This window comes from Salvia miltiorrhiza, chromosome 2 (assembly GCF_028751815.1).
Source record: "Salvia miltiorrhiza cultivar Shanhuang (shh) chromosome 2, IMPLAD_Smil_shh, whole genome shotgun sequence".
In the NCBI taxonomy this organism is placed as follows: Eukaryota; Viridiplantae; Streptophyta; class Magnoliopsida; order Lamiales; family Lamiaceae; genus Salvia; species Salvia miltiorrhiza.
Genome location: NC_080388.1, coordinates 56,225,801 through 56,247,795, shown reverse-complemented (window position 1 = coordinate 56,247,795; position 21,995 = coordinate 56,225,801). Strand labels below are relative to the sequence as shown.

General features: G+C 37.8%; 3 protein-coding genes across 6 annotated transcripts; 1 reads left to right on the top strand and 2 right to left on the bottom strand.

Annotated features, from left to right (window-relative positions):
• Nucleotides 1-1,673: 1,673 nt before the first annotated feature.
• Nucleotides 1,674-3,689, top strand: LOC131010472 (uncharacterized). Of its 3 annotated transcripts, none has more exons than XM_057938010.1 (6): nucleotides 1,674-1,981; nucleotides 2,090-2,197; nucleotides 2,330-2,460; nucleotides 3,072-3,172; nucleotides 3,307-3,366; nucleotides 3,493-3,689. In XM_057938010.1, exons 1-6 carry the CDS (start codon nucleotides 1,789-1,791, stop codon nucleotides 3,578-3,580), a joined length of 681 nt encoding a protein of 226 aa, XP_057793993.1. In that variant the 5' UTR covers nucleotides 1,674-1,788; the 3' UTR covers nucleotides 3,581-3,689. The 3 variants fall into 3 exon arrangements, with proteins under 3 accessions (XP_057793993.1, XP_057793995.1, XP_057793994.1); XM_057938012.1 differs by having other exon boundaries at nucleotides 1,700-1,981; nucleotides 2,396-2,460; XM_057938011.1 differs by having other exon boundaries at nucleotides 1,700-1,981; nucleotides 2,345-2,460.
• A 768-nt stretch (nucleotides 3,690-4,457) lies between these two features.
• On the bottom strand, nucleotides 4,458-7,206 carry LOC131010471 (uncharacterized). The gene is made up of 2 exons (XM_057938009.1): nucleotides 6,483-7,206; nucleotides 4,458-5,277 (listed from the first exon to the last, which is right to left on the bottom strand). Exons 1-2 carry the CDS (start codon nucleotides 6,886-6,888, stop codon nucleotides 4,649-4,651), a joined length of 1,035 nt encoding a protein of 344 aa, XP_057793992.1. The 5' UTR covers nucleotides 6,889-7,206; the 3' UTR covers nucleotides 4,458-4,648.
• A 9,943-nt stretch (nucleotides 7,207-17,149) lies between these two features.
• LOC131010470 (GPN-loop GTPase QQT2-like) lies at nucleotides 17,150-21,112 on the bottom strand. 2 transcript variants are annotated; one of them, XM_057938008.1, is made up of 7 exons: nucleotides 20,898-21,112; nucleotides 19,868-19,943; nucleotides 19,667-19,775; nucleotides 19,326-19,552; nucleotides 18,216-18,506; nucleotides 17,752-17,957; nucleotides 17,150-17,660 (listed from the first exon to the last, which is right to left on the bottom strand). In XM_057938008.1, the coding sequence occupies exons 2-7, from the start codon at nucleotides 19,916-19,918 to the stop codon at nucleotides 17,402-17,404; spliced, it is 1,143 nt and encodes a 380-aa protein (XP_057793991.1). In that variant the 5' UTR covers nucleotides 19,919-19,943; nucleotides 20,898-21,112; the 3' UTR covers nucleotides 17,150-17,401. The 2 variants fall into 2 exon arrangements, with proteins under 2 accessions (XP_057793991.1, XP_057793990.1); XM_057938007.1 differs by lacking the exon at nucleotides 20,898-21,112 and adding an exon at nucleotides 20,747-20,861.
• Nucleotides 21,113-21,995: the final 883 nt, after the last annotated feature.

Below are 21,995 nucleotides of genomic sequence, written 5' to 3'. Positions count from 1 at the left end.
ACATTTCTTAAAATTCGTGCCTCTTACAAATATTCATATTTTTGTGAGACGGAGGGAATAACAAACTCAAAAATAAATGAAGACATTAAGTAAATAAAATGAAAACTTATTATTGAACATAAATAATAACACAACAAACACCAACGCCCCAACAACAAACATACGTTAAACTAAACTAATGTCTTGCCCCGATGGCATAACAAAAACGAAAAACTATTGCTAGAGATTTGGTGTGGTTCTCTTCTAAAATCTGCTCTCTAATTTGTGTATGTGCAGCTGGTATTTATAGGAGAGATTTGGAGTAGGCCGAAAGCTTTGGGCTGATTGATTTGATAGAGTCCGTTACTTGGTGAACTTGTCTAAGTTCATCATGCTTAGACTCCAGATTTGCATGAACTATGTCTGAAGCTTATATCGCTTGCTATCCTTATAAAAAAAAAAAAAAAAACGTTAAGCATATCATCTTCCAGATTTTAAGGGAGAATAGGCGTTCACCCTTATCCATTCCTTACTCGGACTAAATCCACCACGTCATCATCTTGGCCAAGCCCGTCTTGTCCAGAGTCCTTCCTTGTGTAGACTCTTCTATGTTTATCTTATCCAGAATCTTCCCTTATCACAAGTGAATTTGTAGGGATCTTATCTACACGTCTTGCTAAGAGTTCTTCAGTTTGTCTTGACCTCTTCTGTCTTGACCTCGAAGTCACCCAACAGTGACACTTAAAACTATCTTTGTAGTATGGCTTGAAATTATCTAAGGGAAGAATTTTAAAGGGTCTTTCAGGGCACTCAAAATTATTAGTCAAGAAACATGGCTAGAGCATCCAAATCCAGCTACTGAATACGGGGCTACAAGGTTGAAGGGAAAATCATAAATAGACAGGGCTAGACAAACTTCGTTGACAGGGTTTATTGTAGGGAACAAAATCAAAATCACCCAATGCTGATACTTAAAACTACCTTTGTGGTATGCCTCGAAATCATCTAATGGTGATACTTAAAGCTACCTTCGTGGTATGCCTCGAAATCATCCAACAATTATATTTTTTGTTGGATATCTTTACTCTTTGGAGCTCAATGAGAGGTATTCTCAATCAAATGTTGGTATTCTCACGAGCTCAACAACAAAGTATGTCATTCTGGTTCAACAAATATTTATATTAGGTATTCTAATGTGCTCAACAAAATATTATGTCACTCAACTTTGACAAAAAAATACATATGATATTGATATTTTTTTTGTGATGGTCTTCTTATGCGTCCAAAAAAATATTATATTGCTCACATTTAGCAAAATATTCAATATTGGATTTTCTCAAATGCAAGTCTTTTTGTGCACACAACGAAATAAAAATTGATCATCTTTGACAATGTTCAAAAATCAAAAGGAAAATCAAATCTGCAACCACGATTTTAAAATCAAGGAAATTGTAACTTTTAATGAACCATTCAATATGCAAAGGGAAAAACAGCTTTAATACTAGTAATACATAGTATTAAAAGAGAAAAGAGAATCGGTCTTACAAAAACGAGAGAAGTGGAAAACAAATAGTGGTGCTTGCCGTTGCAAAATTGATACTAAATGTTAGATAGTGATAATTTATTCAAAAATCAGAGTGGCGCAGCGGAAGCGTGGTGGGCCCATAACCCACAGGTCCGAGGATCGAAACCTCGCTCTGATAAATATTTTTTTTTTTTTTATTTCCCCTAATTTATTAATTTCTTGAATAATTATGTTCGTATCTTTTTAACGTTCCACCTTAACCGTTAAGTCACACAACCTCCACCATGTCATCGCCGGTCATTGCGTCCCTATTTCCCGCGGCCGCTCCGCCGCCTGCACACTCACAACCACCACCTCCTCAACTCTCACAACCCGAAATAAGCACTGTCTCACGCCGCGCCGCCGCTGTTTTGCTCTCCTCAGTCATCATTCCCATCCTCCGACCACCTCTCGCCTCCGCATTCTCAATTGGCATCTGTAACTCTCGTTTTCTCAATTTCATTGCACAATTTTCAAATCCTATATTACATACATATACGTATAGTTCAATTGTATGTGAAGTTTTTGTTTTTGAACCGTGATTAGCAGGACCAAAGGAGTGGCTTAAGGAGCAGAAGAAGAAGTCCTCCAAATTTCTGTTAGCTCCGGTTGATGCTTCACGCAACATCCTTCAGTCAGCCTACCTTTTGCTCAGTACCTTTTTGTCCCTGATATCTTTTCTGCTAATGCTTATTTAGTTCATTATCATTTCTGTTTAATTTTGTGTGGACGTATTCTAATTCTCTAATAATACAAAACATGAATTTAATTAATTTATTAATTTAGTGAAAAGTGAAGCAGAGTTTGGTGAAAGTGAATTGGACGAAGTTCAGAATTTGTTGGTTTCTGCAGCTAGAGATTGTGTTCCTCAGGATAGAAATTCTTTCGTTGAGTTCCAAGCCAGTACTGGAGTAGAGGTATCAGATTGCACTAATGTTATTTACTTACATGAGCTAAAATTTCCTTGTCATTCGTGTCGCCTATTGGATTTCTTTCTGTGACAATCTTGAACACTTGTACGACTCATCATCACAACTTTAATGCCTATATGTTGTGCTTTTACTGTCTGGGAACGGATACTTACTGAATCCTCCTCAAATAGTCTATCCTTTTACAAGGTGCCAGGTTTCAATCAAATTTTGTTTTGCTTCAGCCTAGCTAAGTTAGAAGAACCAGAGGCTTTAGCTATTTCTATGTTATGTGAAAACCTGGACGTGCCGCCGTTAATTAAGTGTTTTGGAAACAATAGGATTAACGTAACATTTTAAATGTGAGCTTTCGAAATGCATTCAAACTAGTTACTGAAACTTCCAAACAAGTGGTGAATTGTCAGAGGTTAAGTTATTGTATTTCTTAATTTCTCAAGTAAGATTTACTCTGTGTTTCTGAAGCACTCTTCATATAGCACAAATTAGTGAAGACAAAATGGATCAATAGATGCAAATGGAGAAGCAAAAGTGATCTGTTAATTTACTTGCTCTTGAAGGGTTCGTAAATTTACTTCTGAAGTCTAAAATCTATCTTTTAGGTCTGCACATTTAAGTTGATTGTGAAAAATGCGTCGTCCTTGCTTGGCGACAGAGACCCTCTCAAGCTAGAAGCTGAATCCAAGCTCAATGATCTCATAAGGTATGTTTAGCCAATGGGTCTCGCTTAACGTTGATGCTATGAAGTATGTGAGCCCATTCATAGGAGACAGCAAACTGCATGTTGATTATCTAGGTTCAGCAGATTCATTCTAATGCATCTCTTGCTGATTGCAGATCATTTTCTTCTCTTAGTGACATGGCTAGGGAAGGAAGTGTTCAACTTACTTTGAACAGGTTCAATAACCCACTGATTCGATAATCTGTCATGCACCTCAACTAGCACTTTTATAATGCAACTGACCAATTTATTTCATATATTCATATTTGACTCTGGATATGGTTTGTTCGTCTTTCGTGCAGCAAACAAAGAGTTGTAGATGCACTTAAGGATACTATATCTTCACTAAACAGCTTTGAGCAGGGTATCATGGACTGTCTCCAAGTTTGATCATTCCACCTCTTGCTAAAATGTTATTGAAACGACTTCTTTTAAATGTAAACTAATACATTGCAAAACAGGTGTCTTATTTACAATTATTAACACCAAAATGTTACAATTGTGGTGTACTGTTTTAAAAATTAACAAAATGTGAATAGCTTGGGCATTATGGATGAGCAGAGACTAGTTATCAAGGTAAAATAACTATCAAGCAACAATAGTTTTAGTTGATTAACTTCAAAAAAGATAACTTCAAATAGAAGTTGATCGAAACATTTTGATCTCATAAAACCATTCTTGTCTTCTATAAACTACAAGCAGTATGTGATTGGATTTATTAAGGGTGTTATTGGCATATTTGGCTATCGTCTTAGAAATTTTTGTAGTGCTAGTTTATCTGACCTTATGAAAAGGATTTCTCCAGTTGAAAGTCATCTTCCACTTGCAGAGTCTGCAGTAATATTAGTCTAGTTCTTTGAACATCTAAGAGCTCTTAATTGCAGGACAGCTTCTATATATCATGGGTAATGTATGACATCTTCGGCCATAAAGCAAACTGACTCCTCTTTATTTGGTTAGAATTTTCTTTTATCAATGCATAAAGGAGTTATGTCGCCATTTAGTCGTTCACTCTCATAATACTGATGATCTCAATCACACACCATTAAGATGCTACAAATTGAAGCCAAGGATTCTCATCAAAAAGGAAATGAAAATAAAATAATAAGTAAAAAAGATGAAGAACAGCGCGAGGTTTTATCTGTACTAGGAACTGATATTTTTGGCTTGAAATATTCTACATAACTGCTGATATATTAAAACGCCATCACACACTAATGAACGTGAGGCTAAGAACCTTAGGGAACAAGGAGTTTATTAAATGATGTGAATATTAGAAAGGATGCACTTTCACTTTCCCCTTCAGCATTTCTTTTCTTCTCAAGTTAGATCTTCTGACAGAGTTGGAACTGCAATCTCATCACTAACTAAGCCTGTAAATAATACTAACAAGAAATAGTGCCTATTTGTATGCTATAAAGTGAAACTTGGATATATATAGCTTATTGCAACATGAATTCATGAACTAGTTTCATTGGGTGAACCAGAGGCTTGCAACAAATACAAGCGACCGCAGGGTGTGCCATCATCTGGGTGTGCTTGAACTGATCTGGGCAAGTTGCGTAGCTTGTTGAACAGATTAAGTGGATCTTGCAATAATCCAAAATGGGCATCTGGATCGCCAATCTGTGAAAGCGTAACATCAGCAAAGCCTAGAGATGGGAGTAGTTCATCTGGCCAGTCACAATAGAAATGGAAGGTGGAGCTGGATAATGTTGTTGCCTGTTTGTTCATGAAGTCTGCTAACAGCACAGTCTTGGTAAGATTGCATTTTTCTGCAATGATTTTAAGTACTTTCATGGCATTGGTGTGCGAGAGATAGTATAGGATTCCCTCCAAGATCCAGACTGTACTCTTGTTTGGCTCATATCCTGATGTTTGGAGCTTTTCAAGCCAGTCATCTTCCGTTAGGTCAGCTGCCACTCTAGTCAGTGACTTTGCTGTAAGGATTGGATGATGATGCTCGTCTCTTGAAGTTGCAGCTGCCTCCAGAATAGTGGCTTTTGCTTGCAACACCTCAGGAAAATCAACCTCAAAAACACTGCTCTGTTTCAAACAGCTTAGGCGATGTGATCTTGCATCCATTCCTGCAGGTAGAAAGACAGATACTTTATTCAAACTTGAGAGGTGGTTTGATATCTCACTTCTTGTTGGAATAAGTTTGAAATAAATCAAAAGGGTGTTGGTGCCATGTTTAGAGGGAGATGGTTGTATTAGTTATTCTCGGATATTTTGAGTTTTTGTTGCAGTTCCCTCTTATAGTAAGCACATATCTCTGAGTTGGCTTGGTCTAAAATGCATGTAGCACAATGCTGGATATAATTAATTGAGCTTCTTTGCCTGTATGGTTTAACAAATATTACAAAGTTCTGAAACTACAGTACTGTACGTAGAGGAGATTAAAAAGAACAGAAAATCACCTAAAAAGAGATATGACCCATCTAGGAGCTTCCTTATTATAATATCAGTAAATTTAAGTTTTATAATTGTCAAGTCTTTTGGTTCATGAAGTTTGTCATCATCTTAACCATAAACTTCTTTCCAAATTAAACCGAAAAAATATGTTTGAGGATAAAAGTAAGTTCTGGTATTCAATTTGAGATGGTGAGGTCTTGTTGTCTTTAGTTCATGAATCATATGGCACTAGTTAATGTTTACAATTTTTGAAGTTAGATTTATTTAAAACATGTAGTTGTGAGGCTTTAACATATTGTAACAACTCTATTAATTGATCACAGCAGCAACCTTTTAGTAACTGGACAATTGTCCAAGGAAATGAAGAAATTGACTCTATGTTGTCAGTTATGACAGTTTGACTTAGTTGTGTGTTTGGTTATCACAGATTCATCCTATACTAAGCTTCGTAAAAATAGAATGCTACCCTGCAGTGCTTCTAAGGTAAGTACAGAATGAATGGTATATTTCTCTGGCACAGTATGATATATAATATTGTAGAGATGCAGGATCCTCTCAAATTGGTGACATTTGCACAATTTGTTTGTCGTGAATCTTGATATGAAATGCAGCAATCTATGTGCTGTAATTGTTTTAGTCCAGTTCTTGTGTTTCCTGACTCAATTAAGAACTCCATATATATGTTAATATGAAGCATCTAAGAAAGAATTTATGTTTCTTCAAGTTTTTTAGTTTTATGGAAGCCTGTTGCACATTCCCATTAATTTAGTGTTGTAGGCTAAATTTGGAGTTGATCTACTTGTGATTATCACAGAAGGGATTATACTATTTGAATGAAAACAATAAAAAGAAAAAATGGTTGAGCATTGTTACTTACCTGCACCTAGCAGGACAACCTGTGCTCCTCCCCCATCATGTGAACTCAGAGCTGCTTCAAGCTTTGAATCGAACCAAAGTGTCCGAACAGCAAGAATGACCCCAGAAATCTCCCTGGCATTTCGAAGCCGGTCCTTCTTGATCTTCTCGTATATGGTTTTCAGGAATGTCTCGCCTGCAAATAGCTCAGCTAGCGGGTCATGGATCACCTGCTTCCACAATGCTCGTCCGGCTGCTGTCTGGCACGCTGATCGCCTCAGGAAATCCCAGTCGTTGGTGATGGTCGCATGAAGACTTATCAGAGTGTCGGTGCTCAGCAGTTCGGGCACCCTAAACTCCGGCCAAGGTTCGTCCTCTGGAAACACACTTACATTGTTATCATTCTCATTCGACATGTTATGCTGCATAGTACCATATGTGGTACGGTAGTTGGATGAAGCGAAGTTCTGAGGAGATAGTCGACTCAAGATATAGTCGTGATTGTCGATGGGGATAAGGAAAGAGAGCCACACACAGAATTAACACTTATGAAAGGTGCTCAGGTATCCAACCTCACCTCATTTTATTTGTAGGGAAAGAGAAGGTAATGAAGAGTCCACGATTACCACCAATTCATATCCTCTTCTTTTATGAGGAACCCATTTTTTTTTTCCCTCTCTTACTTGTCCTTTTGCTTTCACCTAGTTGCGAATAAAGTGGCTGAAAACGGCTCCCACCTCTAAAATGTGGTTCCCACACTTCCATATTTGCTCAAGATAACGTTTTCTTATGTACAACACCTAGTACTTTGCTGTCTATTTATTTCTTCACATGATTCTGTTGCGCATTTTTTTTTTTTATATTTCAACACAGTTGAAGGCTGTTGGTTGAAGTTCATTACACTAATCATATGCTTCTATGTTTAATAATGTAAAATTGTAACATAGAAGGCAAATTTTGCAAATCTAATAGTAGTAATGTGCAAAATGAGTTATTTAATCGATATTTTATTTTAAGATGCTCGTCTGAAGTCACATCCATGTGGGCTGTTAAATAGGGATCGGGCAGCTGTTGAGACCCTAACAAATTATGGATATTCCCTTTGGGAAAAAAATATCTTTAAGTTTGAGTCTCATCAACGGTTGATAAATTGTCTCATTGTACTGAATTTTTTTTATATCACGTGCTTGGTTTTTGGGGCTATTATGCTTGGTTTTTAAATTGGTTTACCTGAAACATACTACTCCCTCCGTCCCGCAAATCTTGAGTCAATTTTTTTCGGCACGGGAATTAAGAGGGTGATTCTATTCATAGCCCCCATTTCACTCTTTGTAGCTCCTTTTAAAAATAATAATAATAATTAATTAAAAATTACCATTTTATCCTATATTTTATAGCCCCAAATTAATTATAGCCCCTCCTCAAAAGAAAAAATTAATTAATTATAGCCTGATTCTCAGAGAGATCAAAGCAATCAAATGTTAGGCATAAAAAAATAAACATGATTGAAACAGAAATAAATCTGTAAAAGATCAAAGCAACAACTGTACAAACTACGAAAAGACGTGTAATGACTGTTGATATGTTTGTTGTAGCATATTTGCGCTCTCTAACTCTCTATGAAAAGCTCATCAAATTAATTGTAGCCCATCATTCTTGATACTGTTCTTCATCTCAATTATAAAGCCAAGAATAATTCAATCCTTTATAATGGCTACATAAGTGGGAGCTTAAGAACACGGTTCGTGCCAATGATTCTGGCTATTTTGATCCTTTATATTCAGTTTTTCAATACTTCTAAACAACAATTAATCACTCGATAGTTTTGGAAGTTTCATTGTATCTCTTGCAATATAGGTTTGTCTACAAATTGTATCAAGTTAATTTTGCAGTCTGCAGATCAAATGCGCTTGTCTAAGCTTCTGTCTCCAACCGACGAGCAACACGCCATCATCATGCGCCTATCTGATTCAACTAATAAACCCAAGGATTGGGTCTTGATTCAAAGAATTTGTGAATGTGGTGATTGATTCTGCAAACAATGAGATGTGTGCCACTGAATTTGTTGTGGATATTTTCTTAAATGCATTGAAGCAGATGCCCTTTTCTTTCCTATCAATTACACGCTCTGTTGCTTTGGGACTATGTGGGGGTTATGGGTTATGGGTTATGGGGTTGAATAGTAAATTTAAAATTATTTATTATTTTTATTTTAAATGGGGGCTATAATGAGTAAAATGGGGGTTATGAATAGAATTACCCGAATTAAGAAAATAATGTATAGTGTGTTAAGTGTGGTAGGTGAAAAAATGAATAAAGAGGGATTTTTTTGCCATATAAAGAAATGACTTAAGATTCGTGGCCGAAAAAGAAAAGTGACTCAAGATTCGTGGAACGGAGGGAATATATACTACCGAACAGCGGCTCCTAAGAGCATCCGCAGCGGTGGGTGCGATGGCCGGATCGAACCCGGCCTATCGCACCCACTGCCGTTGCCGCACCCGGGTGTGAAGGGGGGGAGCGTTGCTTCGCACTCGTGCATAGTGGGAGTGAAGGAGGGGGCGTGTAAACACGCGCCCCTTTTCGGCCCAAAAAAAAAATTAAAATTAAAAAACAAAATTTAAAATGCATGCAGTAGCCGTTTTTTACCGTTTTTTTTTCCCGTTGCCGATTTTTCTTTTTTTTTATTTTATTTCTATACCCCCTCTATATATACATATACAACCTCATTTTCTTCTTCATCCTCTATCATTCATCCATGTGCAAGGTGGCGGAGATCAAGCAACGACACAACATCCCGTAGATTTTTAGGATTTTTTATTTTATGTTTGTTTTGATTTAAGTAATTTAGGATTTTAATTTCTTGTATTTCTTTTATTTCTATCAATGTAGGATTTGAATTTTAATTCAATGAAATTTTAATTTCTTAATTATTGTAAAATGGAAACTAGAATAAAACTAATTTAAAAATAAAATAAAATCTATTGCACCCAAGTGGGTGCAATACCATTGTTGGAGTGGGTGCAATAGAAGTGGGACCCATTCTATTGCACCCACTATGGGTGCAAGCATTGTGGATGCTCTAAAACATACTTTTTTTTTTTTTTTTTGAGCAGGCAAAAGGGACTTTATTGAAAGGAAACGGTACAAGAAGTACCAAAGGAAAAACACAGATAGATAAACAAAAGAAAACAACTCATCGAAAGACTATCTGCTAAAACTTGCAGCACTAAACCAACTCCTGAAATCGCTTGGATTTTTCGCAATATTGTGAACATTCATCCAACTCCAAAAGTGCGACTTGAGTTCGGCAACAGCACGGGTCTTGTTCCATTCTCCTTGCTGGAATTTACACTCATTTCTGTTCTTCCACAGAACCCAGATCACACCAGCCCACACACCAAGCAACGCACGCCTTTCATTCTTTCCTCCCAGGTTAATGAAAGCATTAAAGTGATCTCTCACCTTGCAATGGAACGCAGTTTGCTTTCCGATCCAAAGGGCGACATCAGTCCAAATCGCTGCAGAACTTTCACATTTGAAGAAAACATGGTCAACTGTCTCGACCTCCGTCTTACAGAAGACACACAACGACTCCGAAGGTTGGATGCCGATATTTCTTTTCAAAAGATTGTCGCACGTAGGCATTTTACCTTTCAATACTCTCCATGCCGTTGTGATAACTTTGGGAGGTGTCGGTGCTTTCCAGATGGAAGCTAGCTCTTCTTTATTCCCGGCAGGCTGTGGGTGACCACGCTGGAGATACAGAGACCTGTACGCCGTTTTAACTGAATACTCTCCCTCATTAGACGCTTTCCACCTCCACTTATCTTCCCTCCCATCAGTGATATTCACTTGATTGATAACGGAAAGAAGCTGTTGAACCTGTTCTTTCTCTCTATCCAACAAATCTCGACACCATCCAAGGTTCCAAACCCATTCATCCTCCGACCATTCCCCCATACTTGAAATCGTTCCCTCCTGATAACTACTGAGTCGGTATAACCTCGGGTAGACATCCGACAGTCTAACACCCCCAACCCAGCTGTGTTTCCAAAAGGAAATCGAGGCTCCATCTCCAACCTGGTGGACTGAATTTTCTCTGAACCAGGATCCATCCGATCCCCAACTGATCCTCAAGATGTTGCTCCACCAGCCTGCTCTCTGTCTCCCGATCGTACGAAACCCACCATCATCCCATTCAATTTTCCCATGACAAGCCCGAACCACACGTGCCCACAGGGCATCATTCTCGGAGATGAATCTCCACAGCCATTTTGCCAAAAGAGCCAAGTTAAACCATTCCAAATTTCTAATACCGCACCCTCCCTCCTTTCGCTCTCGGCACAACTCCTCCCACTTAATCCAACAAATTTTTTTCGCTTCAATATCACCCCCCCAGAGAAACTTACACATCAGAGAACGGATTTCAGAAAGAATTTTCTTCGGAATTTTAGCAAAAGCCAGATGGTAAACAGGGACTGAAAGAAGTACCGAGCGAATGAGGGTAACTCTTCCAGCAAATGAGATCTTCTTATTTTTCCACCCACAAATCCTCTTCTTCAGCTTCTCCACAACGTAAGTCCAGTTTGCTGCCCTTGAGAGTTGTCCTCCAACTTTAATGCCAAGGTATGAAAAAGGCAAAATACTCACTCGACAATTAAGAACCTCAGCTAAGGAAGCTTTCAAAGAATCCTCTATATTTACTCCCGCAATCGAACTTTTGTCGAAGTTTACACTCAATCCCGACAACGCCTCGAACACCTTCAGAATACATTTGATTGCCCATATATTCTCCGCCTTCTCCGACACCAAGAAAATGGTATCATCCGCGTATTGAAGATGTGAAACGGAAAGCTCGTCTGTTCCCAGTTTAAACGGCTCCATCAAACCCCTCTGAATTGCCCTTTGAGTGAGAATATGAAGCCCCTCAGCCACCACCAAAAACATAAACGGGGACAGCGGGTCTCCTTGTCTAATGCCACGTTCGAGATTGAAATCCCCCGACGGGCTTCCATTGACGAGGATATTAGTGGTTGCAGAACGTAGACATTCATTAATCCATTTTCTCCACCGAGGGCTGAAATTCATCAACTGAAGCATATCGTCCAGAAAATCCCATTCGATCGTGTCGTAGGCCTTCGCAAAGTCGGCTTTGAAGAGAAGAAGACCTTTTCTTTTGAGTTTAGCAAACTCAATCACCTCGTTAAGAACAACCACACCATCGAGAATGAATCTGCCCTCCACGAAAGCACTTTGGGAATCGGAGATGATACTCTTGAGAACACATTTGATTCTACCGGCAAGAACTTTGGCAATGACTTTATAAAGGCAGTTAACAAGGGATATTGGTCTGAAATCACGTAGGTCCGAAGCCGATTCCTTCTTAGGAATTAATACCACGAAGGAGGAATTACATCCTCTGACAAGTTTGCCGTTCAAGTGAAAGTCATTCAAAACCGCCATCAAATCTCCTCTAATGATCTCCCAACATTTCTTCATAAACAAGAAATTAAAACCGTCGGGCCCGGGGCTCTTCCCGCTGTCACAATCCCATACTGCTGTCTTCACTTCCTCTTCCGAGAATCGTCGATCCAACCATTCCCTCTCGGAGTCCGATATTTTCCTTTCGGTGAAATCTTCCGGCAAAATCGGTTTAACTCTGTTTCTTCTCCTGAATTGAGATTGGCAATGGGTTTTAATAGCTCTTTTCACCTCACCTGGCTCCTCAGTCCATCCCCCATTCACTTCTAAGCCCGAAATTTCGTTCTTGATTTTTCTTCCATTGATAGTCTTATGAAAAAGACTTGTATTCCCGTCTCCATCTTTCAACCATTGGCTCCTTGATCTCTGCACCAAAGTAGTGTCTCGATGTTGTAATTGGATCATAAGATTTGCCTCTGCCTCTCTTCTTTTATCCACCTCTTCCTCCTCCAAGCCGAAAGCGTCGTCGATCAAATCCCATTTCAGAATTTCCTCCCTAAGATTTGAGACATTTTCATCAATAACCCCGAAGCATGTCTTGCTCCACACCCTAAGATCGTCTTTCAATCTTTTGATTTTTTCTTTGAAAATGAAGCTGCTCCATCCAGAGATTCCACCCCGTTGCCAAGATTCTTTTACCACCATTTGAAAATCCGAATGCCTTGTCCACGCATTGAGAAATCTAAAAGGCTTTGGGCCCCAATCCACCTTTTTCGTATCCAAGAGAATAGGACAATGGTCTGAAACCGTCCTTTGGAGTCCCCTAACCTTAGACTGATCCCAAACTGCCAACCATTCTTCGTTGAGCAGGAACCTATCCAGTTTTGATTTACACTGCCCTTGAGGTTGATACCACGTGAAATTTCTCCCTTGGAGTCTGATTTCCGTGAGTTCACATCTTCGTACAAACTGATCAAAGGATTGAATATCTCTGGTCGAGAACTGCAATCCCCTTCCACTCCTCTCAGATAAAACACGAATCGAGTTGAAATCTCCCCCAAAGCAAACACATTGGTCCCTCGATTGCCTCGCCACCATCTCCAGATTATCCCATAAAATCAATCTTTCCTGCAGACTTTGCGGCGCATAAATATTAACAAAACAACAACGGACGTTTCCCTCTTTCCAGACACCATTCACTATCAAAGCACCAGACATATCCCAACAGCTAGAACACACAAATTTGGAGGTATTCCAGATAGTTAGAATACCCCCCGATCTACCTTCCGATTTGCGTTGAGCAAACTCAAAAGAGTCGGAACCCCAAGTTGCTTTGATATCCAGTAAGTTCAAACTTTATGATTTCGTTTCTTGAAGGAAACAGACGTCCACCCCAATCTTTTGAACCATTTCACGCACCTCCCTTTTTTTGACCCTACTGCCCAGCCCCCTAACGTTAAAAGATAACAGCTTTATAAGGAAAGGGGTACCTGATTCTCCTCTGTCTCCACGTCCTTCTTCTGAGGAATAAATTGAGTTGCCATCTCCTTATCTTCCACGTTGCAGGAAAGGCCAAGCTTCTTCCCAAAGTCCCAAATTCTGAGACCCTCCTCCAAATGAATGTTGGCCGCGTCATCTTGAACAGCCTCTGAGGCCGAAGCATCGTGACCTTCAGGTTCTGTATCCACGGATTCTCCTTCTTCGATAGCTAATCTGCGGTCTCCGTTCCCGTCAGTATCCCTCTTCTTCGGCGGGACTCTCGCCGTCAATTTCATGTTTCTCTGTTGTAAGAGGCGGCTCAGCCCGAATTTTAGCGGGACTAAGAGCAAATGGGCTTTTCCAGACCTGCAAAAACTTCACCTTGTCTTTCGATCGTGGCCAGTCCCGGCCCAATAACCTTCTCTTTATTTCTGGGCTCCGCTTCTTTACAACCCCCTGATGGGCTAAGGCCCAAATTAAATTGAGAGAGACAAACATCAAGCCCTTTATGGACTGCTGGCTCTTGCTGACTTTGGGGGCTCTTCGGCTCTTCCACCGCCCTCGTGGCATCATCGAATGGGGCCTTTGCGCCGTTAGTATCCTGACAAGTTTCTTCTAGAACCTGACACTCCCATGATTGTTTTTCCTCCGCATGCACGCGATCCGCATCGGGGGACGGGCGACCCGTTGTATTCTGAACAGAAAACGAGGAGTCCTCAAGATGAACCGGTGTTGGGCCGGCTGCATCACTGATTTGAAAACCGATGGAATCTCCGATCGCCTGAGCTTCCGCCGGAGCTCCAGATTCTTCGAGCTCCCCCGATTCTTCATAATCATTTTCCTCGTCTGAACTTTCTTCCACGTCAAGGGCCTGATTTTCTCCGGGAATACAGCAATCATCGATCTCCTCCACTCGAATTTTGAAGATCGCTCCATTAATCTTGCAATCAATGGTCTTGTTAACCGGCGCCAAACCTGTTGAAATTTGGATGAGTGCAGTATCCAAACGTTCCTTATTTTTTGTGATATCATGAATCTTAAGCACCATCCCAAATCGAGCACCAAAAGCCTCGAAAAATCTAGAATTCCACGTATGTAGTGGCGCTCCCCACCATTTGGTCCACGTCGATCTTTGCGAGTTCACGTCGATATACGTCCAAGGACGATACCATTCGAACCAGAACGCTGCCCATTCATCGAGTCCCTTCAGAGCTTCATCGATCGACTTACTACTATATACTATCGAATAGTGGCTGTGGTTGTCTAAAAAAAATATTTGAAAGAAAAGAAACAATTATTTCTTATAAAAGAAACCAGAATATGCATGGCTCGCTGTCGTTTAAATCATGATATTTGAACTAAATTATAAAGTCGACACATTTTTCAAATTGTTGCAAAAAAAAAAAAAAATACACAAACTTTGAATTCATTGCAAATTTCTAAAAACTCATAATTGTAAATTTTAAAATTTTTATTTTTATTTTCAAATGTAGGAAAAATTCAATTCAGTATTCGCTAATACTCCCTCGTCTCATTTAATATGACCCATTTGTCATTTTGGATTGTCCCATTACAAATGGCCATTTCCAAAAAGTTATGGGCTCCACCACTTTCTATCACTTTGATCATTTAATCACTCTCCTTCTTTAATAACCATGCCAAAAGTAAGGAGCCCTGTTTAGTAGGACGGAGGGAGTAGAACTTTTGTAACTGAATGAAAAGTTATACTTCCTCCGTCCACGAAAAATAGTCCATTTTTGTCATTTTAGAATGCCCACAAAAATTAGTCCATTTTCACTTTTGAAAACTTTCTATCACATGGTGGGCTCATTTCTCCACTCACAATACAATTAATTATTATTATTATTATCATTATCTTTTAAGTGGGACCTCTTCTAGGACTATTTTTGGTGGACGGAGGGAGTAGGAAATATGGAGAATCAAATAAGATTGAATTTGTTTTTTATTATTTTAAATTTATAAATGTTAAATTTTAATTTTAACATTATTATATTTATTTATTAATTGTAAAGTGTTTCATATATATTGTGTGACGCATCGTGATCATTCTTGTGCGATTTTTTTTATAAAAATAAATTATAAATTGTATAAAAATAAATAATACTATATTATAAATGATATTTTTAATGCATGCAAATGAAATTTTTAGTAACAAAAACTAGTACTACTTTTCTTAAATGTAAATGATTGTGTGCAAATAATAGTTTGTACAAACAATAATTATACATTTATAATGATAATTTTAATGCATGTGAAGACACTTTGAATAACAAAAAATGATTTTTGTCTCAATGAGCGAGGCAGAAAGGGCGAAAAAGGGAGGGGAGAGGAAAGGTCAAAGCTCAATGCAGTCGCCGGTTTGACACAATTGCGTAATTCTTCATGATAGAAAAGTTTGCCAAGATTAAACATAAGGCTCCAAAAAAAGTATATATGCAATGCATGTATATTTCTAAATTTTCACGTTTCATCATTCCCTTCGCTCGCGAAAAATTTGTCACGTTTCCTTTTCGGTTCGTCCATGAAAATATTGTCACTTCTATTTGTAGTAGTAGGGTACACACAACTCGACCCACATTTAAAGTGAGATCATTACTCCACTCAAAACTTCATTCATATTTTATTAAAATTCGAGTAATAAATTTGAATTTTTTTTATATTATAAAATTTTAAATTTATAACACATATGTTCCCTGTGCGTCGCACTAGAGGAGTACTAGTATTAATCAAAATAAAATAAAAATGCTGAGATTAGTTCCCATTTCTCGTAATAACTTTGATTTTTACTAAAATTCCATCCTATATAATTATTAACATCAAATTAAAAAAAGAATTGGAAATTTACATATTACTATCAGGGTTTACTAGTTTAGAAATATATTAGTATGATGTATTGAAGTGTATAGATATTACATTGTATTTGGGGGGGGGAACAGTTTCAACCAAAATTGCCGAGAAGAAGGGGCTTTGCGTTTCTTCGCCATTGGAGCAATTGCTGGGGCTGTTAATCCATATTCGTGTTATTCTCCATGCTTGATGTTCTTAAATTTTGATATGGGGCTATATGAATTCAATTGATAACTAACAACTCAAAATTGAGCCCATACAAATCCATGGCTTCAACATTAATTCAAAATAACAACCAAAGCATTCAAAAGGAGAATAATGCAGAAATCAAGAAAAGCTCGAGCAAAGGAAGTCCTTGATCTCTTGGATTTGATTTGGGGCTATGTAAATGAGTTATTTACAAGTATTTGAGTTGGGGCTATATGAATATTGAGGTTATACATAATGTTCTTTGAATTATTTTTGATAAATTTATTATAAATTTTAAATAAGGGCTATAAGAATACAATAGTACAATCATAATTAATTTTTAAAATAAAGGGCTATAGCGAAAAAATTGGAGACTATGTTTAAAATTAGGCTTAAAAATCAACTATACATAACCACGTTATTTAAAATGACAAACGTATAACTCGAAGACGACTGCTTATCTCCCAAGCCCAAATCCAATTAACCATTCCCCACCCTCTGATTATTATTAAGCTAAGACTTGAGATGCTTTGTCTAGTGGTTAGTGTTGAGAGAGAGAGAGAGAGACGCAACGTCATTCTGTTTAGGTGTTTTTTCTTTGTCGGAGGTGGAAAACGGCACGATGTCGTGGTCGTTGATCAAATTCGAGCCCCACAACAAAAAATGTTGCCAACTTCAAAGCATATAAAACAAGATTTCGATCATTTACTCCTAACAATACTTCTCAAGTTAAACCAATTATAAATGTTGCCACTAGAAATTGAAGTTCCATAACACCATAGGAGATTTAACTTTGGAGAAGCATAAAATCCATACAGCTAGTATCTTTTTACACAAATCAGACCACTTCACCACAGGGCTGAGGGATAAAGGGCTTGGGCTTCATCTACACAAAAACTAGTCAGCTATATTGGTGTTTCTCATCACTCAATTCAAATATTCAGTTACTTACTGAGTAGATTCAGATGAAGGACTCGTATCTCAAAACGGAAAACTGGCTACCTCTTCATCCTCATCTTCATCCTCGTCCTCGTCTATGGGATCTTCGTCACTGAACCTATCATCGTCCTCTATCTCTTCATCTTCTTCATCTTCATCAAGTTTATCCTTCAAACCTGTGCTCAATACCACAGTTTCCCCCCGGGACTTCTCCATATCTTTCCTGAGCTTCTCCATGTTCTCTTTTCTGCGTTCTTCTTCCAATCGTTCCTTCTCTGCTCGTCTCTTGTCAAGATCAGACCTGCAAAAAGTGATTGGGATGAAGCGAAGTTGGTGTACTGCAGAACCATTACTATAATATCTGAACTAGTTTGGGTTGGCAGATTAAGTACTTGTAAGTTTCCATATACTCTTCTGCACTGGCTTCAATAGCCTTAAAGAAGGCATCCATCCCTGAACCAGTGACTGCAGACACTCCGACTGATCTCAGATGACTATAGAATTCCTCCAATGATAGGGAGAGACTACGGGTCAGGGTAGATGTATAAGAATGATCGGAATCTAGTGCCGCATGAAATACCTCAAAATCTTTCATCCACTGCACTAACAATAGATAAAGTAAGCCAGTGTACAAGCTCAAACTGAATAATTACAAAATATTAAAGCAAGTTGTTGAGTGATGACATATAATAGAATACTTCAGTGTTCGGGAAAGGAAAACATGAAGGTAGAAACAATAGAGTAGCCATAAGCAATTTTAAACTGCAATTTTTTTATCCCTGATATAAGCTAAGAGGAAGGCAAAGGCAAGTACATGAAAGGGCAAATATCAGAGCACATAACACAAAAAATATACCTCCAATGCAAACTCATGTTGTGCCACATCTGTCTTGTTGAACACCAAAACCAGTGGCAACCGTGTCTTGTAGAGAATGCTACATGCATACAGCATATTACTCATGAAGGTAGCTGGGCTAGCTGAACGTGGCGTATCAACAACATAAGCTATTACTGTGGGAAATGTTGATGCAAAAGCTTCTGTTATAATAGCTCCAGATGCAGACCAAGTGAAAATCTCAATTTGGCCAGGAGTGTCCACCAGCACATAGTCAAGCTGATCTGCTCGTCTCTCAATCATTGATATAACCTGCAATTCCAAAGACAAACAATTAAAGCAACACCCTGCCCCCTCCTAATTGAAGATTTGATAACCAAAATTGCATAAGGTGCATAGCAAACGGCATTGCTAAAAGCTGAATCAACAACAGCGATGATGATAAACAAATCGTATAAATGACTATTTGTGAGTAACGAAATCATTGACAAACAGCATAACACCCTCCCCCCTCAAAAGAGAAAGCCCCAAGATGGGATTGTTTATTTTCTTAATAAAAATTGATTACACCTCTGTAAACTTGCACAATATAGAGACCTGCCAAAGCAATCACTTTTTTTCACATGACTTTACCAAAATGATTTCTTAGTTAATCTAAAACCAGAAGCACAGTGGAAGATGCAGCAATCACTTCACCAAGGGTACACATTGGTGACCTTAGGGACTAGTTACCTGTATGACAAGGTAATATGCATAAAGTAAGCTTACCAATGCAATAATTTACATAAACAACACATACAGATACAAGTTTTCTGATCAGATCTAAAGCCGGTGGTTGAATTGATGCAAGATCTAGCAAGCAGGAGAAAGTGCGATATATTTTAATTGAACAAATATTGCTTTTTTTAATCACAAATTGAGAAGGTGCTAAATACACAAGTTTGAGACTACAGAATAGCTGCTCGCTAGACCAGATGGTGAATGGTCTCAAAAAACCCCAGCGCAAAGAAAACAAACTGTATTTTCAATTCAAGAACGCCCCCTAAGGTTTACAAATTATCATAAGATGCATATACTTGGATATAGAAGGCCCCAAGTTACAACTTCAAAGGAACTTCGTGAAATATTTACCTCATCAAACTTCGTAGCGAATAGATTAAGTGAAGTCAAAATTCCTCCATTTGGCCCAAGATTGAACTGCTTCATGACCTCCTTGTATCGAACAGTATCTCTGATGTCAATGTTTGCACCAAAAGGAAGTGTCAGAATAGCAGGATCAAGATTCATAACATAACCTCGAATATTTGATGTCATAGTGTGGCTGACTAGCCGGTGAAGAAATGTAGTCTTTCCACATCCTGGAAAATTTGATGATGAATATTCAGAGTATAGTCGTGGAAGTGAAATGAAAAAATAGATAGGTAAAATCTGCGGATTTTTTTTAAAAGTTTTATGTAGAAACCAACTAATACCTGCCATTCCCACAACTATAATGATAACTGGTTTCTTCTTGAAGCTAGAGGAGGATTCTCCAATATTCAATTGCTCCATTGTTTTGGATATGTTGTCAGCATCTTTACTCTTTTAAACAACCAATTGATCACACGTCATTTAACGAGTAAAGAATTAAGGTATAGGAAATCAAATGAAGGATTCACAAATCAGATATTTACTTGTGTATCCACTGATGCAGCAGTTTCAGGTGCTTTTGAGTCGATGTCCATATCTCGTGACTTTATAAGACTCAACCTTAAAGAAACAATGTTCAAGTAAGAGACGTAAAGCACAACCTATACAGAATAAGTCACATAATGCAAGATAACAGTATCTTCAGACTCCCAGCCCTACAAGCATGCCATTGCTCACCATAAGACATAAAAAATTATGATGAGCCTAAAACCATAAAAGGCGTTCTTTCATCCAATGCCTAACCATGATCACTATTGTGCTAGCCACTGTACTGAAGAATAACCATGCAAGAAATAGATGTTAATAACGTGGGAGCTGTCTACATAACTAACTGAACTATCCATGAATTGGATCAAACATGCATCACCATAAATTTACAAATAGAAGGGAACTGCATTTACTAGGTCCAGAAAAAGAACGCTTTTTCAATCCCATTTCTAATTTCCTCTTATCCATATAATTAAGCTTCATATCATTGCTGAGATTCAAATTAATTCCACTGGAGCTTGTTCTAACATCAGACCTCAAAGACAGAGCCCAGTAAACTAGTTTGTACGTGTTTACTTTATCTAGTCAATTTTCTTAAGTGATAACCTAACAATAATTTTCAGTTCGCTAACAGATTACTTAAATTTATGTTGTGAATAAGGGATAGGACAGTTTCCCCTCCAAAGGCACAGATAAATTCAGGGTAAAGGTACAAGGATATGCATAAGAATGACACTCAGAGAGCCAAATAAATGACGAAAGTCACAAGTGTCAATCATGAGAATTCATTTTCCAGATTGTAAGAGACTAAGAGTTATGAGGTAAATACTAAATAGAAACATAAATCATGAAAAGATGGTGGCAATGAGTGGCACCTTAAAAATGGGTAGCAGTAAGGATTTCCAAATTCTGATGATGATCTAAAATTATCCAAATTGAAAGTGATTCTTGAGATAGAAAGACATGGTGTCCCCTAGCATTAAATGACCAGTTTTCTAGGGTATTTTTGTTGATTCGAAGACCAACCTTAGCCAAGGAGCGGCGGTGGCGAACGAGCAGCTGGAGGTGCTGCAGGCGAACCGAGAAGCGACGGAGGGGCTCGGAGGAGCAAAGAGGATGACGAGAAGCGGCAGCGACGAGGCGTGACGGCAGCGGCGGGGTGTGGCTGCAGCAGCCGGAATCGCGTATGGGAAGAAGGGTTTTTTCAATTCTGGGGTTTTGGGGTTTTTGATATTTGCCTTTTATTTGTGTATTTATTCATGCCCCAATTTGTGTTTCTCTAGTCCTTATAAAATGGACAAAATACAACTAAAATCATAATGCTCGTGGTGCATTTTATATTTTGAATTTTGGTCTTCTTCCACTTCTTTTCACTTGCGTTTTATTGTTTTCTAGACTAGATTGTTTATTTATTCATTTTTATTTTCCTTTGTTTATTTTAATTTTAATTTAGTACTTATTACTATTATTGAAGAACCGACCCATTTGTTAAAAAAACGTATTTGTTGAATATCTCGCACTACAGGATTCGATCCTCAAACGTTTAATAAAATTATTGTTATATTCATAAACAAATATTGACATGTTCAACGTTTTTAAATTTCACAGAAAAATTAATTTCTCCATAGAAACTAATCATATAGTATCTAAATCTCACAAAAAAAATTAATTTCTCCGCATAAACTAGCCCTATATGATTCCTATAAAAATTAATTACTCTGCGAGTAACAATTCCCTAAAAGCATATTCGTTAGCTTTTTAAAATTTAAAAATAAATCGCATTCTTTTTTTTTTGAAGCAAAATAAATCGCATTCTTGTAAATATGATAATCACTGTATTTATTCTATTTCCATTAGTTCTGACGAGATACAATTTCTATGTTTCTGAATTCAATTTTTTCTTTGAAGAAACTAGCTAGAAATACAAATTAAAATACAAAATATATATAGTTCAGCAGAGCGAGAAAGAAAGAAAAAAAGTTGAAATTGCCTCACAGAGAAAGAAGAAATTTAAAATAACCCGGAATAAATAAATGAAATAATAAAGTGACAAAACTTAAAAAAAAAAAAAAAAAAAAAAAAAAACGCGAAACAAATAAATGAGCTAATAAAGTGACAAAACTA

Excerpts from the sequence above, each read along its gene's own strand:
- LOC131010472 (XM_057938010.1), top strand. The coding sequence starts at position 1,789 with ATGTCATCGCCGGTCATTGCGTCCCTATTTCCCGCGGCCGCTCCGCCG. Across the intron at positions 2,198-2,329 it reads GTCAGCCTACCTTTTGCTCA|TGAAAAGTGAAGCAGAGTTT; the intron begins GTACCTTTTTGT and ends TTATTAATTTAG. Across the intron at positions 3,173-3,306 it reads AAGCTCAATGATCTCATAAG|ATCATTTTCTTCTCTTAGTG; the intron begins GTATGTTTAGCC and ends TGCTGATTGCAG.
- LOC131010471 (XM_057938009.1), bottom strand. The coding sequence starts at position 6,888 with ATGCAGCATAACATGTCGAATGAGAATGATAACAATGTAAGTGTGTTT. Across the intron at positions 5,278-6,482 it reads GGTTGTCCTGCTAGGTGCAG|GAATGGATGCAAGATCACAT; the intron begins GTAAGTAACAAT and ends TTCTACCTGCAG.
- LOC131010470 (XM_057938008.1), bottom strand. The coding sequence starts at position 19,918 with ATGGACATCGACTCAAAAGCACCTGAAACTGCTGCATCAGTGGATACA. Across the intron at positions 19,553-19,666 it reads TATAGTTGTGGGAATGGCAG|GATGTGGAAAGACTACATTT; the intron begins GTATTAGTTGGT and ends CAAATTTTCCAG. Across the intron at positions 18,507-19,325 it reads TCGCTACGAAGTTTGATGAG|GTTATATCAATGATTGAGAG; the intron begins GTAAATATTTCA and ends TTGGAATTGCAG.